General features: G+C 37.4%; 1 protein-coding gene across 1 annotated transcript; it reads right to left on the reverse strand.

Annotated features, from left to right (window-relative positions):
- Nucleotides 1-1,268: 1,268 nt before the first annotated feature.
- Nucleotides 1,269-3,375, reverse strand: GK2 (glycerol kinase 2). Its single transcript, XM_049632102.1, has one exon. The coding sequence runs from the start codon at nucleotides 3,138-3,140 to the stop codon at nucleotides 1,479-1,481; it is 1,662 nt and encodes a 553-aa protein (XP_049488059.1). The 5' UTR covers nucleotides 3,141-3,375; the 3' UTR covers nucleotides 1,269-1,478.
- Between the last annotated feature and the right edge of the window lie 16,811 nt (nucleotides 3,376-20,186).

The following is a 20,186-nucleotide window of genomic DNA, read 5'->3' on the forward strand; positions in this document are numbered from 1 at the left end:
GTAATTAAGGGAATTAGACTATTTATATTAATATGCTTATTGATATAGTTACACTTAAATATATTTTTTTGCTATTTTTGCTTTCTTTTACATATGCTTAAAATCCATACTATAGTATTATTTTTATTTGAGCAATTCTTTTTTTCTATATAAAAATAAAATTTATTGTAGTATTCCAGTGTTTGCTCCCAGCATATATCAGTTAAGGTAATTAAATAAAAGGGGAAGGTGTAAGAAATATAGTTGAAATCATAAGATATTTCTCAGTGTGCCAACATAAAATATGCATTTAAGTTTCAAATACTGTCTCTTTAAGAAAGAGTTTTTCCTGGTAATAATATGAAAATCACTGTCCAAATATACAAATGTTTATGTTGAAATATTTATGTACCTAATGGAACATGTAAGACTACTACCCTTCTTATAAGCTTATTTTATAAATGGGTTACTCTATATGAAGTATATGAGAATGTATGTTATACATTCTAAATAAATAAAATGGAGAGATTTTTTTTTTTTAATGGGAAAGTCTTTTTACTTATAAGATCTACACAGAAGATCATGTAATTAGTGGGACGATGTAAAATGTCTGAAGAGGGGCGCCTGGGTGGCGCAGTCGGTTAAGCCTCCGACTTCAGCCAGGTCACGATCTTGCGGTCCGTGAGTTCGAGCCCCGCGTCAGGCTCTGGGCCGATGGCTCGGAGCCTGGAGCCTGTTTCCGATTCTGTGTCTCCCTCTCTCTCTGCCCCTCCCCCGTTCATGCTCTGTCTCTCTCTGTCTCAAAAATAAAAAAAAAAAAAAAACGTTGAAAAAAATAAAATGTCTGAAGAATTTTAATTTGGCAAATATTTTCCAGGACAACATCTAAGCTATGAGAATACTAAAAGTCTATTGTAAAAACCTATGTTCCCATTAAACATTCAGAAAGATACTATGGTCTCCCTAATATATATATATATATATATATATATATATATATATATATATTTTATATATATATAAAAGAGGACTTGGGGTGTTTACTAAAAACAACAACAACAACAGGAAGCCCCTCAGTTTTAGCAAGCTAGTTACACCTCTTAATCAAGTGTGTGCAGCACAGAGAACCAAATATTTGTCCCTAAGTGTTAGAAAATATTTGACAAAATATTCTACAGACAGAATCTGAATATCCTATATCTTAGAGGGCATGGAGCAGGATTTTATGACAATAGAGGGGGTTAATCCCTAGAGTAGCTGGCCCAACCTTAATGGTTGATGTTAAAAAACACACCACATTTTCTAGTGGGTTTTTTTTCTACTGTAATTTATTCATTTCAAGCCACAGGCCTACTTTTACAGTTCCCTAGAAGTTATGTAGCAACTGGTTTACAAATAAAATCAGAGTCTGTAACAGTATCATCATATTAAGAGACAGAATTGCTGGATCCTTTCATAATATAAAAAGCTCACATCTTGGGAATCCATGGTTGGTATTATTATGGTATACCTGAGATGTATCTTGCTCCAATTAGCATTACCATGCTACTCACTATAAAAAAGCCCAAGGGCAAACTAGAGAAGATAGTAGGATCACTACTTTCAGGAGTCTGAGTTGTAACCCAACCCATTGACTTCATCACAGCTTTCTTCCATGTAGAATAACGAATTTCACATTCTGTGGCCTTGATCTGTGGTTCAAACTGTTCCATAATGACAACTGACAAATCCTCGGGTTTAAGACTCCAAACGCCCACCCCTTCTGCAGCTCCTGCTGCCATGGCAGCTCCCAGTGCGGTTGTTTCGGGCATAGGGGGCTTTATTACTGGAATATGCAGAATGTCTGCTTGTAGTTGCATAAGAACTTTATTGTTGGTCATTTTTCCATCTACCTGCAAATGACGGAGGGGAATTCCACAGTCATGGTTCATGGCATCCAAAATCTCTCGGGTTTGGTAACAAACAGATTCTAGTGCAGCAAAAGCAATATGACTTTTATTGATAAACTGAGTGAGACCACAGATTATTCCTCTTGCAGTGGGCTCCCAATAAGGTGCATATAACCCTGAAAAAGCTGGGACAAAGTAACAGCCATAAGAGGTACCTACATCTCTAGCAAGTACTTCAATTTCTTCTGAGGTGTTTATAATTCCAATATTGTCTCTTAACCAGCGAATAACAGCGCCAGCTATAGCAACAGAACCTTCCAGTGCATAACATGCTGGCTTGTCTCTGCCTAGTTGATAAGCCACTGTGGTCAGAAGGCCATGTTCAGAAAACACACACTTATGACCGGTATTACACAGTAAGAAACAGCCTGTTCCATACGTGTTTTTGGCTTGTCCTTCTTGGAAGCACATTTGTCCTACCAATGCAGCAGACTGGTCCCCCAAGCACCCAGATATTGGCACCCCTTCCAAGGTCCCAGCTTTCATTAGGCCATAGATCTCAGAAGAACTCCATACATTTGGAAGAATGTCCATTGGAATTTCAAAAAAGTCACAAAGCTCTTTATCCCATTCTAAAGAATGGATGTTGAAAAGCATTGTCCTACTTGCATTTGTTACATCTGTACAATGGACACCACCATATACTCCTCCTGTCAAACTCCAGATAAGCCATGAATCAATGGTACCAAAAAGAGCTCTACCTTCTTCAACAGCCTTTTGAACTTTTCTCACATTGTCAAGAATCCAACGAAGTTTCACTGCACTGAAGTAAGTGCTAAGTGGAAGGCCTGTCTTGGATGTGACAAAGTTATTATTTTCTGGAATTTTCTTCCTAAGATTTTCAACAGTAGACTGGGTTCTTAGATCAAGCCACACCACAGCATTGTAGAGCGGCTCTCCAGTTAACTTGTCCCAGATTACTGTGGTTTCCCTCTGATTGCTGACGCCAATAGCTTTTATGTTGGATATATCAATGTTCAGTTTATCAAGTTTCTCACATGTTCTCTCTATACACTCATAGACAGACTGAAGGATTTCCTTAGGGTCTTGTTCTACCCATCCTTCTTTTGGGAACTCTTGTGTTAATTCCACTTGATGGCAACCAAGTAGATCCGCTGTTTTTGAATTGAAAACCAGAAAGCGAGTGGAATTAGTTCCCTGCACCACTGCCCCCACCAAAGGCCCCACAGCTGCTTTCTTCGGGGCTGCCATGAAATCAGTCGGTCAGCCGTTTCCCGAGTGATTAAAGTGTTCCAGGGGGAGGGGCACGCAATACATTAGGAACGTCAAGAGCGTCAGGAGCGTCAGGAACCTGTGAGCAGGGGTTGCCTGTGCTCAACCGGAAGCTATGGGGTAACCCTTGACCTTTAACTGGCTATCTGCTCACCCCACCCCTCTGGCCTAGACCCTGCCCTCAGCCACTCAATTATCTTTTAAGGAGATTTAAGCTACAAAAAGATCATGTATTTACCTACATAATTACTGTTACCAGTGCTTTTCATTTCATTCTGTGGATTCATGTTTGTGTTACCATTTCCTTTCTGCCTATAAGAGTTCCCTCAACATTTCTTCCAGTGTGGGTCTGCTGGAAATAAATTCTTCCAACTTTACAATGTCTGAGAAGTATTTCATCCTAATATTTAAATATTTTTTTGGCATATAGGATTCTATTTTTAATTTTTTTTTTAATTTGAGGACCTTGAAACTATTCTCCACCACCTTTCTGTTGTGTTGTTTCAGTTGTGAACTTTGCTACCTCCGTATTTTTAAGATGTCTGTTTTCTTTCACTGCCTTTGGTTTTTCTTTAAATCAATAGTTTTTATCAGTTTTATGATGATGTTATATGGTATAGCTTTCTTCTTATTTCTTGTGCCTGGGGCACCCTGGGGCTACTTGGATCTGTTGGTTTATAGATCTTATCAAATTTGGAAAAGCTTGGGCTATTATTTCTACAAATATGTTTTATTTTCTCTCTCTTCTCTGCTTTAGGGACTTTAATTACACCTATCAGAGTTGTCCCACAGCTCATTATTGTTACCTTCTCTATGGTTCATTTTAGATAGTTTCTATTGCTACGTCTTCAAGTTTACTAATCTTTTCTTCTCCGGTATCTAATGTGCTGTTAATTAATCCTCTATATTTTTCACCTATACATTGTAATTCTCATTCCCAGAAGTTCAATCAGAGTTTTTAAAATATTTACTTAAGTTTTTGAATATATGGAATAGTTGGGATAACTTTTAATTATATTTTCTGCTAAATCTAACATCACTGTCAGTTCTTGTTCAATTTTGACTAATTTATCTTCTTATTATGATTGGTATTTCCCTGCTTCTTTACATGCCTAGTAATTTTTTTATTACGGGCCAAACATTATGAATTTTAGCTGGTTGAATTGCTGGATATTTTTGTGTTTCTATAAACCTTGAGCTTCGTTTTGGGATGCAGCTAAATTAGTTGGAAACAATTTGATTTCTTTGCTGTCTTTCTTTTCGGATTTGCTGCTGGAACAAGGACAGTGCTCAGTCTGGGCTAATTATACTCCTTTACTGTGATGAAAACCCTCAGTATAGGCTACTCAAGGCCCATGAAAATGAGGTTTTAATGGCTGGTGGGAATAGTTCCTGTTCCCAATCCTGGGTAAACACTGCTTATCTTTACTGGACACTGGTTTCTTTTCTTTTATTTTTTATGTTTATTTTTGAGAGAGAGAGAGAGAGAGAGAGAGAGAGACTGCACATGAGTGGGGGAGGGGCAGAGAGAGCAGGGTAAAGAGGATCCAAGGTAGTCTCTGTGCTAAGAGCAGATAGCCCGATGCAGGGCTTGCACTCATGAACTGAGAGATTATGACCTCAGCCTAAGTCAGACACTTAGCTGACTGAGCCACCCAGGTGCCCCTACTGGACACTGTTAATCTTTAATCTTTTCATGTGCATTTTTCCCCAGACTCAGTTTCCTCATACACATGGATTGATCAATACGGAACTGAATTCTTAGGGGGTTCTCCAGAGTTCTCTTCTTGTACAACTCTTATTTTCAATACCATGTCTTGTACTCTCTAGATGGCTTCATCTGTCTGGGTGCTTAGCTCTGTCTCCGCACTACAGGGCTTTTACTGGGCTCTACCTGGGTTTCCCCTTCCAGTGCTTTGGCCTCAGAAATCTCTCAAGGAAATAAGCTGAGGAAATCATAGTGCCCATGCCACTTGTTTCTTGCCACTTAGGGATCACTACCCTTCGTTGGGTAGTGGGTAGGGATCCTTTTTAAAAGGACAAAATATATGAAATAGTTCACAGAATTCTGTGACTTCATCTTAGTCACAATAGAAGTCTGCCGGAGAGAAGTTTAAATTTTCAGATTGATTGGAAAACTAGTGAATAAATGTACTCACTTATTTAAATTTATTAAATATCCACTCAATAAATGACAATTTTCTATATTAGGACATAGACTATGCTTTTGAGTTATCTCAAAGACAAAGCTTATTTATTTTTAATGAAACCAACAGAACAAGATAGAAAATAACATAAAAATCACCAATAATATTGTTGTTTTACTATTTTAACTAGATCACATTTTCCATTTAAGTAAACCTTTCAAGGAGTTTTTGGAAGTCAGAAAAGCAAAATTAGCTACCAGACTTAATCTGAATAGCAGGCAATTGAAATCATCAGAAGATGGTACAGATTTTCCTGATCTTGTCTTTGTTTTGATTTTAAAATTCTACCAGAGATTTTTCTAAGCGAAAAATTTAAAGGCAACACTTACCAGTATGCCAGTTACCATACTAGGTTTGAATTTGCTTGAAAAAGATTGTTTTTAAGTTTTTAATGTTTTTTTGTTCTTCCCAAGTATTTGGCAGTAGTAAACATTATGTGTATAGATTAATCTACACAATAGAAAGATTTGACCCAAGGTTTTTTCTCTACATCCCCTATCCCCTGCCACTCCAATATATATAGACAAACATTCCCAATCCCAGTAGTTTTTAAGTTTAGGAATGCTTTAAGCATTTTGTCTTTAATCCAATTAACTCATTTAGAAAGGCATCAGTTTCTATTTATAAAAACAACTCACATTAGTTTATGTATTAGTTTCACTTTATTGGCTACTAAATTGTAGCCACTAAATAAATAATAAGTTCCTCAAGTTAGTTTAGCATGAAAAGTTGACCAGATTGATTTAACTTTCTTAGAGTAATTGCAAGCGATCGATGGATTTAACCAAGCTGACTGAAAATGCTTTATTTTTTTAACTAAGAAGCTTAAACTAACTCCACTAGTTTTCATTTCAAGAAAAATTAAGAACATATACCTTTTGTTTGTTAGTCTGTAATACTTCCCCATGTTCTCAAATAAGCACCTCTGAAATACAGTGGCACCATCTTATTTATGAAGACATTCAACTTTACAAGGTAATTGTTATTTCATTGTATTATATCCCATACAAATGCCGATGCTTTAATGGTGGACATACTGTTCAGAATAGTCCCACCAAAACCAGGCATTTCTTTTAAAAGTTTTTAAGTATAGGATTGTTAAAATTAGAGTTGTTAAACAAATTGACTTTCTATTATTATTTGCTTACTTTTCAAGCTACTCTTCTAGAGCGCAATTACTACCTAATATAAAATCTCTTCAGTAATGACCATACTGTAAAGTTTAAAATGTATTTGTTCGTTCAGTAATTTGACAAACGTTTTGAGAGGTTGCTGTATGTGGATTCTATTTTAGGCAACAATATAGCAATGCATAAAACATTCTTCCTGCCCTTATTACAACATCTAACTTAAGAACAGTCTGAACTAAATTTACTCATCTATATTGATGTATCTTCCTTTATATATCATGTTTTAAAAACCCATTCATTTAATTATTATTTTTCCGTTGTCAAGCCCATCAAATTATAAGTTAAATGAGGGCAAATATCTTGGTTGTTTTATTCAATCTTGTATCTTCAGTACTTAGAATAGTGCTTGAGCTGAAGCAGAATCTCAAAAAGTATTTGTTGAATGGGATAATGAATGCCACTCTATGTGCCTCTTTATTATCATAAAGTCAAGATCATTTTAATTTTGATTGCTGGATGGGCTATTGGTTATTCATTTTGCAATATAATATAATGAGATTGATGAATAGATAAAGGGATGGATAAATGAAAAAAATATATGATAAAGGAGTACAGTAAAATATTAATTTAGAATCTATGTGGTAGATTTGATGGTGTCAGTGATAAAGTTCTTTCAACTTTTCTGTATGCGAATTTTTATAACAAAATATTGGGTAAATGTAATGCAAATACAAAGCTCGTCAAGCTGCAAAACATAGTTAATAGGCATCTATTTCATGTAGGTTCTTTTGTTTGTTTGGAGAAACAATTAAAAGGAATAAAAGAGTCATTGCCAAGCATATGTTAATTTGAGAGATTTTGTAATCAAACAATCTAGTTAAAGTTGTTCATCTCAAGAGAACCATTAATTGTGAATCATTTTTATTAAGATATTTGTGGTTTTATTGTAGGAATTTTCTTCTGTACTTTATAAACTCTGTAAATCCTAGGAAGCCAGCTGCGTCGTTAACTCCTTGGCTTTTAACAATATCTAGCATTCTCTTTTCAACCTATAAAGAGTGAGAATCAGTTTTGAAAGTTTCAATTTCACCAAATTTGGACTTACCTTGGTCTTGAATTTTGAGAGTGTGTGCCCTGATGAATTACATAGTTTGTGGCTAGGAAATTTAACTTTTTTTTTTTTTGATTGTGTCATAACCAATGCATCATCACAGTTGGTAATCTTCAAAACACTGACGCATTTTTCTACATGCTGTTCCCAAATGTGCTGGACCAGCTGTTGAGAGCCATGCCATCCAATCGCCTGGAAGACCTCTTCTTGGACCACAAATCACCTAACGTAGTATCCCTCTTTGTTCTAATAAAGAATGGAAAAATTAAAGCAAGCTACCGTGGTTTATTACTCATGTTTTCTCTGTTAAGCATGGGCTGTGGGAATCACTGCATCCACATTAGGAGGCCTTGGCATTCTAGGTAAGCACTCATAACAGACAAGCGAATGAGTTTAATATTCACGGCTATGAAAGTGATTTTATGAATGTTTGATTCTTGAAATTTTTTATTGTGTGTGTGTGTGTGTGTGTGTGTGTGTGTGTGTTCTTTGTCATTTTCCCAGTGAAAATTGCCCTGACACTGTTCTCAATGTTAATGTATTCCTGCTTACATTTGACTTTGGAATATGTTACGGCTAATTATCATTACACAGGATGAAAGATCAGAGCCCTGAGTGAGGTGCTTGGGTTTGGGAACAAAGGGAGGCCAATTCAGCATCTTGGCTCTAGGCCCAACAATTGTAATCAAACATCTTGAAACTGGTGGGGTCTTTGCATCCACTTTTTTTTTTCTTTTTCTCCCTCACTTTTTGAAAGGGGGTAGGGGAATGGGGTTAAGGGTTTGAAGGGGCTGAAGTTTCCCCTTGAACATGATGTCAATATGTTGGCATGTCTCCTTTTATTAAGATGCCATCCAACTGATAACAAGTCCTGCTGTGTTTTACCAACATAAAAAATTAGACTGGAGACCGAGGAGCGGCAGGTGGCTTTTGGCACCAAGAAATAATCACACTTGATGTGGAAAGTAAAGTAAAAGGAGCCATCTGTTCACTGCAGGAGGACGTGAAAAATCACATTAACATATTGTCACTAACATCATGAAATACACAGTTAATAATAAATTTAGTTATCATGGCAAGTCGCGTTGGATACTTACTCTGAAAATTCAGAATGTGAAAGATGCTCTTTCTTGCCCACCCCCATCTTTTTTTTTTTTTTAGAAAAAAAATACAGACGTTAAATCTGTGTGTGAGAGAGAGAGAGAGAGAGAGAGAGAAAGAGATAGAGACAGAGACGGGGTGGGGGGAGAGAGAGAGAGAGATAGACAGGGTTGGGTGGGGAGGCAAGTGTTTCATTTTAAAGCCTGGCTGCGGTTCACTGTTGCTGACTAAGTGAGCAAAAGAGCCTCTTGTAAAGATAGAATGAATGACTTTTTTGATTCCATCCAGCTATCATCCACCATGTTACTCTATAGCTTCTTACCTGGGTGGAGAAAAAGAGATGTAGTAGAGAAAAAGGTTGTTTCAATGATGTCCCTTGTGCAAGATCCAGAGCATGCAAACCCTTCTATGATAGGCATAGGGTGGCAGAGCACAGCTGCAGAGAAGAATCAGACAGTGTGGCCTTTTCTTGAATGTCAGATGGGCATCTGAATCTGCCTTCAGTTAGTGAAGAGTTCCTGCCACACATTTTCCTGGTGGATTTTGTGTGAGATGTTCTCTTCAAGAGAACAAATGTGTGAAAGCAATATGATAAGAATGTTCTCTCATGCTGTGTGTGTGTGTGTATGTGTGTGTGTGTGTCCATGTATTATTTATAGACATCAAAGAAAAAGAAGTTACAGAGGCTGGAGGTCAAACTGAACTTAGAAAAGTGGGAGTTACTGTTGCTAAGTTACTAGAGGTATGTTTACACCCCTTTTACTGTAACAGTGTGGTATCTAGTTTCTTACAGTCATTGCTTACTATCACTGTAAATTTGCGACTTGAACACATTATTTGTATTATTAATATCAAGGTCTCACTCTCATATTTACAAAATTACAGTTGTCATATAATAGAATCCTTTTTATTTATTTATTTAGTTTGTTTCAAGTTTTTATTTAAATTCTAGTTAGTTAACATAGAGTGTACTATTAGCTTCAGGAGTAGAATTTAGTGATTCATCGCTCACATATAACATGCAATGCTCATCACAGGTGCCCTCCTTAATATCCCCCACCCACCTCCCCTCTAGCAACCGTGTTTGTTCTCTATAGTTAAGAGTCTATTTTGTGGTTTGCCTCTCTCTCTCTCTTTTTTCCTTTCCCCTGTGGTCATATGTTTTGTTTCTTAAATTCCATATATGAGTGAAATCACATGACATTTGTCTTTCTCTGACTGACTTATTTCTCTTAGCATAATACACTCTAGTTCCATCCAGAACATGGCAAATGGCAAGATTTCATTCTTTTTAATATCTGAGTAATATTCCATTATATATATACCATGTCTTCCTTACCCATTCATCAGTCGATAAAAATTTGGGCTCTTCCCATAATTTGGCTATTGTTGATAATGTCGCTACAAACATCGGGGTGCATGTGCCCCTTTGAATCAGTATTTTTGTATCCTTTGCATAATACCAAGTAGTGCAATGCTGGGTCATAGGGTAGTTATATTTTTAACTTTTTGAGGACCCTCCATACTTTCTTCCAGAGTGGCTGCACCAGTTTTCATTCCCACCAAGAGTGTAAGAGGGTTCCCCTATCTTCACATCCTCATAAACATCTGTTGGTTTGTGTGTTGTTAAATTTAGCCATTCTGACAGGTGTGAGGTGGTATCTCATTGTAGTTTTGATTTGTTTTTCCCTGATGATGAGTGATGTTGAGCATCTTTTCATGTGTCTGTTAGCCATCTATATGCCTTCTTTGGATAAATGTCTATTCATGTTTTCTGTCCATTTCTTATCTGGATTATTTTTTCTTTGGGTGTTGAGCTTGATAAGTTCTTTATAGATTTTGGATACTAACCCTTTATCAGATATGTGATTTGCAAATGTCTTCTCCCATTCCAAAAGTTGCTTTTTAGTCTTGTTGATTGTTTCCTTTACTGAGTAAACCAACCAGTAGTTTTTTCCTGTTTGTGGTTGTTGGTCTATGGCCAGTCATTACTGCATTTGCTAGAGAGCAGAATATATAGATACCTTTTAAAATATCTATATGCAATAATGTAATAATATTAGAACAAGATCAGGATTTTAGTTCCAGCTCTGATTCTCATTAGCTTTACAATCTTTAACAAGTCAAATTACAGGCCCTTTTTTTGTCAGGGGTAAAATTTAGGTAACCTCTAAAGAAACTTCCCCCTTCTAAAATCTAAAGATTTTTTAAAAATGTTGCCAGTGACACTTGGTGTTTAGGACTGACAACTTTCATTCAGGCAATGACTAGATAGGTTGTGATGGCATTTGGAGAGAGATTCATTTTGTTGGGAGTAAGGGAACGGTGGACTTTTCTTCTGTTACATAATGACATTCTGTCACTAACAATGACTGTTATCATTTATTCCTGACTTAGCTGTAGATTTTACTACCTCACTTCAGTCACAATTGTGTCTCATGAACAGAAATGTACATTTTTTGTTCTTTAGAAATGTTTCTAGGGGCGCCTGGGTGGCTCAGTCAGTTAATCTTCCGATTTTTGTCTCAGGTCATGATCTCGTGGCCCATGAGTTTGAGCCCTGCATCAGACTCTGTGCTGACATGTCAGAGCTTGGATCTTGCTTCAGATTCTGTGTCTCCCCCTCTCTCTGCCCCTTCCCTCATGCTCATGCTCTGTTTCTCTCTCTCTCTCAAAAATAAACATTAAGAAATGTTTTTAAAATAATAATAATAAAAGAAATGTTTCTAAAAGTGATGCAATTAATATTCTCTCTTGGATGTTCTGGATACAGAATCCACTATCCACTGATGAATAGCCACAGACCTGTTCATGTTCTCCAGTAGTCTTGGATCATGTGCTATTTCACCTTCTTGGATATCCTCCCTTCTCTCCTATCCCATCTCTCTTCCAAGTTAATTTCAACTTATTTTCCCTTTTCAAGGAAATTTTTCCTGATCCTTTAACCTTAGTTAAATCTGTTTGCTGTACTCTCCTACTGCAGTTTGTACTTCCCCTTTTCTAACTGTCATTGCACTTGAATTAATCGTTCAGTATACGGCATCTCTGATGGACTATAAACCTCATGAAGGCAGCCCCCTGCCTCTCTGTCATGGTCGCCACTAATGCCAGGCATAGAAAGCCATTTAATAAATACCATTTTATTGATTTATACCAACTTTCAGGTTTGATCAGGTTTCAGGGAAAATAGAATGTGTCTTTGGTACTGGCATCACCCTATAGTCGTCCTGAAAGTCTTAGGTGAACTTTTGGGGACTGTTCCAGAGGTTAGCATTTCTATTGGAGGCACAGATAGAACTGAACACTATTTTAGGATTGGAATGTTTAAGGGATATGTAGCATGTATATCAAAACAGTTCATGGCTCTTCCAAGGCTCTTCGTTTCATTTTTATAATAGCCTGAAAATATATTATCAAAAGATGAACAATGTACTCCGTAAATCCTTAGCTGGTCCTGGAACTCATCCAATAGTCTGAATCTATTAAAACATTTAAGTCATACCTGGAGAAAGTATCCATCAGTAGACCAGAGTTCATAATTTTACCAAATTTTATTCAGCTTGGGGGAAACATATAAGTTTAATTCTGCAGAGATAAAAACTGGCAGAGAAATATGTTTTCTAATATCAAGTAGGAACTATATATCTCTTCGTGTGTTACTTTGCTATCACGTTTAGAATGAAATGAATTGGCCCAGTGATTAAGTATGATTTGAAATGATGAAATGAGTTATCGGTATCCTCCCAAAAGTTATTGTCAGAACAGTTATGTAGAGTATTATATATATTACACTGAAATATACATGCTTAACTCATTGAATATTTAGTATTTTAATACATACTTACTCACAAATGTTTATTAATAATAAATAATCCCAATACTAGGAGACATACTTATTGCCCTATTGTATAAACTGAAAATCTAGTAAAAAACAACCAAGGGGAATGGAAATGTCTATGACGATCATCTGAAAAGGTAGATGAGGCTAGGAAATAATCATCATGAATGATATTCAATTACACTTTGTAAGAAGTTGCCAAATGTTTAGACCTAGGTTGGGAATATTTTGCCACAATGCATAAAAATTACCTCAGACCCTTAGAGGCAGTTGTACAAACTGACAAGCATTTGCAGAATTGACAGTCCCCCTTACCCAGTAGATATTTCATTCCCCGCATGCTGGGCTTCTTTGCAGTTGTTGAAAACCAGGGCAGATGGGCAATCCAGTCAGCCTGAGGGGACAGGAGTAACACACTTCAGAGCATCAGGTGCCAGGAGATTCCTTCTTTTCATCAGACGGGCTAATAGACCCACGGAGGCCAGGAATTCAGTGATGTCCTGGAGGGTCTTGCAGGTGGTCATTCATTGAAGTGCCTGGTAGACTTCCTGCAGACCCCAGGTTTCACAGAGGCTGTTGAAAGTGTAACTCTTTCACGGTGACAGCCAGGCTCTGACATGAAATAGCATATTAGAGAAAGTCTGATGGTGTTGCAGTATGGAAAGCATTTGGAGGTTGATGCTGATGAAGAATCCTCATGTTTTTCTTTTCTCTCTCTCTCTTGATGGTAGGAACACTCGACATGAGATCTGCCTTCTTAATGGATTTTCAAGTGTATAATACAGCGTTGTCATCTATAAGCACAATGTCGTAACTTCAATCTCTAGAATTTATTCATTTTGTATAACTGAAATTTTGTACATGTTGAGTTGATTAGCATCTCCCCATATCTCTCTCCCCCCAGTCCCTGACAAACACCATTTTGTTCTTTGCTTCTATGAGTTTGACTATATTTTATATCTCATCTAAGTGGAATCATGCAGTGTTTGTCTTTCTGTGATTGGCTTCTTGTCTCTTTTTGTTGGCTATTTCCACATATCTTCGATAATCCCATCTATCAGTAAGCACCCTGTGCTCTTCTTCCTCGGAACTTCTGAGGCACACAGTGGCTCTCCATTCAGCACTATCACTTTCTTTTTGATACCCAATATTCTCCTTTTCTCTGACTATGGTGTAAGATGCCTAAAGAGAGAAGATTGCTTGGGGCATTTTATAGTCTTAGTAATGCCTTGCATGTAAGAATAAGAGTTTTATATTTTTGTGCTTCTCCTTTTTCCTTCCTTCCTTCATTTGAGAAATATTTACTAAGTAACAACTGTTTCATAGTTGCTGGGATAGCCTCTGGAATACAACTGTGGGCTACACAGACAGAATCCTTTTCATTGTGAGTTTCTAGTGAGTAAATCGGACCAAAACAAAAGTAAACAAATTACAACCCGTAATATGTGTTAAAAGGGAATGGCTAAATGGCTAAGACTGTGAGTATAAATGAGGATGGGAGAAGGGACTGGTTTTTCTTTTTCTTTTTTTTTTCTTGCTATTTTTACCTTGCTTTTATCTTAGTTATCTCCTCTTCCAAGTCAAATATTTTAAATTTCTTCTTTCAGTTGGGTGTATGTCTACAGAATAAGAACTATGAAAGACTAATCACTATTGTTATTACTTTTCTCTTCCACTAGACCTCACTTGTCTGTGTATAAGCAGAAGGTCCATAACTAAGGAGAGGCCAAGACTTTTTAGTGACCAGATGCAGTATGCTTTAGAGTAACACATTCAACAGAATGAGTATCATTAAATTAGAATACAGAACATATACTTTGCTAACACTGAAAAGTTAAATATTTTCAGATACTTAACTTTCAGATACTCTCTTATTGTTAATATCCCCATGGCATACAGTTTTTACAAGCCAAGAGCCATGCTTACAAAGCCCTTAGAAGGTTCATGATAAGTATGTACTGAAAGGCAGAATGATAGGCTCTGAGTGAAAATTATTATTATTCCTTAATTGATTATTCAAGTTCAAGACTGGTTATACATGCCATTAAGTACTCTCATAGGTTTGTAGTAGTGATTTCTACATATATTCATATGTACTTTTAGAGTGGAACTAAACAGATGCACAGGCTTACTAGTGAATTAACCTGAAAACTATGTTACAACTAATAAGAAATCAAATATGGAATATGGGGTCATGACTAATAAGGAAAATGATTCTTTTTTTTAATGTTTATTTTTGAGAGAGACAGAGAGACAGAGTGAGAGCAGGGGAGGGGCAGAAAGAGAGGGAGACACAGAAACCAAAGCAGACTCCAGGCTCTGAGCTATCAGCACAGAGCCTGAGGTGGGGCTTGAACTCGTGAACTGCGAGACCAGGACCTGAACTTGTGAGCTGCAAGATCAGGACCTGAGCCACAAGATCATGACCCAAGCCGAAATCAGAGGCTTAACTAAGCCACCTGGGGGCCCCAGGAAAATGATTCTTGAACACACATAAACACCAGCAAATTCATCAAATAATCTGCTTTTATAGTCTGCAAAAGTTAGACCTTCAAGGGAGCTGTGTTTACAAATTGAACTTCAAAAAATTGAGAGGGGGAAAGAACTTAGAAAGAAATCATAGTTATAAGTTTAGAAAATGGAATATCTGTAGAGATACTGTGAATATCTACACATTACTGTGTTTGGGCAGCCCTAAAAAAAATTACCACAGACCAGGTGGCTTAAACAAATGAAATTTCTTTTCTCACCATTCTTGAGGTGAGATCACGGGGATGGCAGGGTTGTTTCCTCTCTTTGGCTTGTCTATGGCTGAGTTCTCCTCTTTGTCCTCACATGGACTTCTCTCTGCATGTGTCTGTGCCTGTGTCCTAATCTCTTCTTAGAAGGACATCAGTTAGATCAATTGGGATCCACCCATATGACTTCATTTTACCTTAATCACCTCTTTACAGACACTGTCTCCAAATACCTTCTCATTCTGACGTTCTGAGGGTTACGACTTCTACATATGAAATGGGGGAAACACAGTTGAACCCATAACAGATACTAAAATAACAATTACTAAATTGTCAGAGTCAGGGTCTATCCAGGAAAATGGGAACCACTTCAATTATTATTGAAGAAATAACAGAAGGAATTTAGAAAAAGAAATTGATTTCATACCTAGCGGAAGACTTGCAAATCCCAATGAGACTCTGAGGCAACTCAAGGATTAAAAAGTAGGAAACTCCTGATAAGCCTAGAACAGAGAAACAAAGGAAAGAAGTAGCAGAGACAGGGATGGGATTACCTGGTAGAAGCCTGTCTAAAGGGCCCAGAAACACTAAAGCCACACAAGAAAACAGCTACTTCCAGAGATGGCGCTCAAGGCAGAGTGAGGGAACATTATCTCGGTTACTCCCTTTCTCCTTCTCTCCGTTTTTATGCCAGCACCCTTTAATTACCAAACCTGGACAGAAGTCAGCTGACAAGGGAGCCTGGCAAATACAGCTTCATGGGAGCTGTCCTGCTTTACAGAGAACAGGAGGCGAGCAAGAAGGCAATTTGAGGCCAAATAAACCTGAGCCTGGCTCAAGTATTAAAAAGAAGAGAACATAGGGGCGCCTGGGTGGCTCAGTCAGTTAAGCGGCCGACTTCCGCTCAGGTCATGATCTCGCGGTCCGTGAGTTCGAGCCCCGCGTCAGGCTCTGTGCTGACAGCTCAGAGCCTGGAGCCTGTTTCAGATTCTGTGTCTCCCTCTCTCTGACCCTCCCCCGTTCATGCTCTGTCTCAAAAATGAATAAACGTTAAAAAAAAATTAAAAAAAAAAAAAAGAAGAGAACATTATAAAGCAATTCAAAATGGTCCTCCAAATGACTGAAGGTAGATTTACATACTTATATCAATGTTTCATGACTGTTGTAAAAATTCACTCAAAGCTGGCCAAACAAGATTTACTTTATTTTATCCTCATAATTTCTTTAAAAATATTTCTCCTCTCTTTGCCCAGAAGATCAGTTCCCTCTCCTATCCCAAAATCTGTACAGTTTCCCAAATTTTCCTTTCCTCCTCTTTTCTTCTTTATCCCTATTACACTGTCTACATTGGTCTCAAGGCATTATGACTTTTCCCGTGTATATTAACAACCATTAATATACACAATTATGTGTTATTCAAATCAGGGTCTGTGTCTTTATATTTCATGCAGTTTTTTTTAAGGAGGGGGCAGGGGGAGAGAGATTGAGAGAGAGAGAGTGAGAGAGAGAGAGAGAGAGAGAAAGAAAATGTTAAGTGGGCTCCACACTCAGCATGGAGCTGGACAAGGGGCTTAATCCCATGACCCTGGGATCATGACCTGAGCCAGATTCAAGAGTCAGTTGCTCAAATGACTGAGCTACCCAGGCACCTCTTCATGCAATTTTCAATACAGTAGCTTACACATTATTGACTATCTGTAAGTATATTTAGTCAATTATGTACTTAAGGAAACTCTTATAATATTGGCATTATTCATTCCTACTTGATATTTTTAATTTTATTACCCCTCCTACAATTTTTTCATCCTCTTTGCCATTTTGGACAACAAAGCTATAAGAACACAAAGATTTGTTTTCTTTTTGATTCCTTTTTAAAGGAATATTTATTTCATTTTATGATTATAGAGATGAGAATCTTTAGCCTGAGATTCAAAAAACACCCTCTTGCCTCATCTAAATATCTAAAAGCACATGAAACTTTGAATGAGTGTTTTAAGCTAATTGTCCTTCCCACCCTCCCCCCTTTTTCCCATGGCCACTTTTGTAGATCTTGAAATAAATCTATTCTTTACACTAACATTTAATACTAGCTATGGGCCAGGCATGCTCTAGGTTTTTCTCTAGCACTTGAAATATATCAGGAAACAAAATACATTTTTCTTTGTAGGCTAGTGAGAGTAACAATAAGCATAAAAAATAAATGGCAAGTTTACTTGAGGCAATGTATAATATGAGGAAAAAATAAAATGAAGTTAGTAAAATCAGAAGTGCCAGGATGGAGATACGGGCTGGTTACCTTTTAAATAGAGCAGTTACAGTCAGCCTCATCGTGAAGTGAAGCTAGCAATAGAGGTGTCTAGACGAGGAGCATTCCAGGCAGACAGAACAGGGTGTAAAAGCCCTAAGGTGGTAGGAAGCTTAGAATAGACATTTCCAGACTTAATTTCAGAGAGCTCACAGTGTCTAAATAAATTTTTTCAGTGTCTCTAGACCAAAAGGAATACCTCATGGTTTTGTTCATTAAGTAGTTTGTCACAAACAACTTAATAAGCGTTTCTGTCCAAGTAATTTAGTAGTTGTTTGGAATACTAATTACACATATATTACAGAAAACCAGTAATTTTTCATTCTCAAACAACCATGATTACTTATAAATGGACTGTGTGTGCCTACTGGGGACTCACGATGTTTGAGGTGATAGGATGTGGTTAAATTTTGGATATATTGGAAGGCGGGGCTTGTAAGATATGTAGATGGATTTGATAGAATATGAGGAAAAGAGAGAAGTCAAGGTTTTGGGGCTGAGGAACTGGAAGGAGGGAGTTAATGAAGAGAGTCAGCAGGTGTCGGGAGCTCCATTCTAGATATGTTCCATTGCAGATGTCAGATATGAAAGTGGAAACACCAACTAGGCAGCTGGGTATATGAGTGTGATGTTGAAAAGGGAGGCAGAGATGGAAATGTGCTTTGGGATGGTAAGAGGTATATAAATGGTATGTAAAGCTGTGGAGCTAAATGAAATGTTCTAGAGAAGGAATGTAGATAAGGGAGAGAAAAGGCCCAAAGACTGAATCTTGGGACTTCAGTATGAACGGGTTTGAGAATAAGGGTAAAACTAGAAAGTAGATACAAAAAATAGGGGAAAAAATCCAAAGAGTGATATTCCAGGAGCTCAATGAAAAGCAGGTCATCTATTTTGTCTAACAGTGTGGAAAGGTCAATAAACACAAATAAAGTGCAGTTGGTAAAACACTTCAGTAAACTCAGAAATGGAATTCGTTCTTTTTTTTTTTTTTAATTTTTTTTTTAACGTTTATTTATTTTTGAGACAGAGAGAGACAGAGCATGAATGGGGGAGGGTCAGAGAGAGGGAGACACAGAATCTGAAACAGGCTCCAGGCTCTGAGCTGTCAGCACAGAGCCCGACGTGGGGCTCGAACCCACCGACCAGCGAGATCGTGACCTGAGCCGAAGTCGGACGCTTAACCGACCAAGCCACCCAGGTGCCCCAGGAATTCGTTCTTTTAATAAAATAACTGGTGCTACTGTGTCACCTGTCAATCAATACAAAATTTCTGTAAGTCTTTCCCATTAAAGTATGAGATTTTATAGTTTATTAGTAGTATCTAGTGAGATGGTACATTGAGTTTAAAACCAAAGTAGATGAGTTTTTTTTTTCTAAATTTTTTTTTTTTAACATTTATTTATTTTTGAGACAGAGAGAGACAGAGCATGAGCGGGGGAGAGGCCGAGAGAGAGGGAGACACAGAATCGGAAGCAGGCTCCAGGCTCTGAGCCATCAGCCCAGAGCCTGACGCGGGGCTGGAACTCACGGACCGCGAGATCGTGACCTGAGCTGAAGTCGGACGCTCAACCGACTGAGCCACCCAGGCGCCCCAAGTAGATGAGTTTTAAACCTTAAGAAAGTTAATTAAAAATAATCATAGGAATCTTGATAGACAAAATTTGTTTTCAACTAAAAAAAAATTGGCAAGAGAAATATGTTTGAGGTCCAGCGATGCTTTTGCATACTGACATAATACATATCAAATGATGCTGAATATTTGCAGAACATCTGGTAAGAGCAGGTAGCACTTTTATTTTCAATATGTTTCAAATGGCAGTTTGATACAGCTAGAAAATAACAATTTTAATGTTCATTTAAAATTGTCTTGGCAAAGAAGCTATTTTATTCCTATTTGCTCTAGCTGCTTGAGTTGCTTTACTCATTTCAAAATTCCCTTAAATAAGTTTGATAGAAAATATGTTAAATTACATTTTATTGTAAAACAAAAACTCAGCTATCTCACTTTTGTATCTATTTCTAATCTATTGTCAATAGATTTATTCTTTATTCCTGAGGTGACACCACTTGAAACCATGAAGATTGTTATTATTGTGATTTCTGTACGTTTTCATAATTGAATAGACCTCTTCTTGTCTCTCTCTTTCCTATCCAGCCTGAATCTCATGACATTTCATCTCAACTATACGTTCACTGTCTGATCAGTCTTGGTTCAGTTAGGAAAACAGAGCCACACTAGACATTTAAAACATGTGAAATTTAATATAAAGAATCAATGATGTGACAGATGAGCTAAAAAACCTAGCAAGGGATGGTGAAAAATTCAGAGATTAGTAAACACAGGAAGTTGTTACCCTCCCCAGGGTTGAAGAGAAAGCATGAATGGGTAGCATTCTCATAGTCCTGAAACGGAGGCTTATTGAAGGAAAGTGGAACAATGATGAGGGTTATTTGGTGGGATCTGGTGTCTTAAAGGGAGAGTATGTGAAAAGAATTGGTGGAAATGCAGCTGCTTCCAGAAAGACCAGTCAAAGCAGAGCAAAGAGGTTATTAAATACCCTTGGTGTGTCTATCATTAAATCCATCAGAAAAAGA

Source organism: Panthera uncia, chromosome B1 (assembly GCF_023721935.1).
Source record: "Panthera uncia isolate 11264 chromosome B1, Puncia_PCG_1.0, whole genome shotgun sequence".
Lineage (NCBI taxonomy): Eukaryota > Metazoa > Chordata > Mammalia > Carnivora > Felidae > Panthera > Panthera uncia.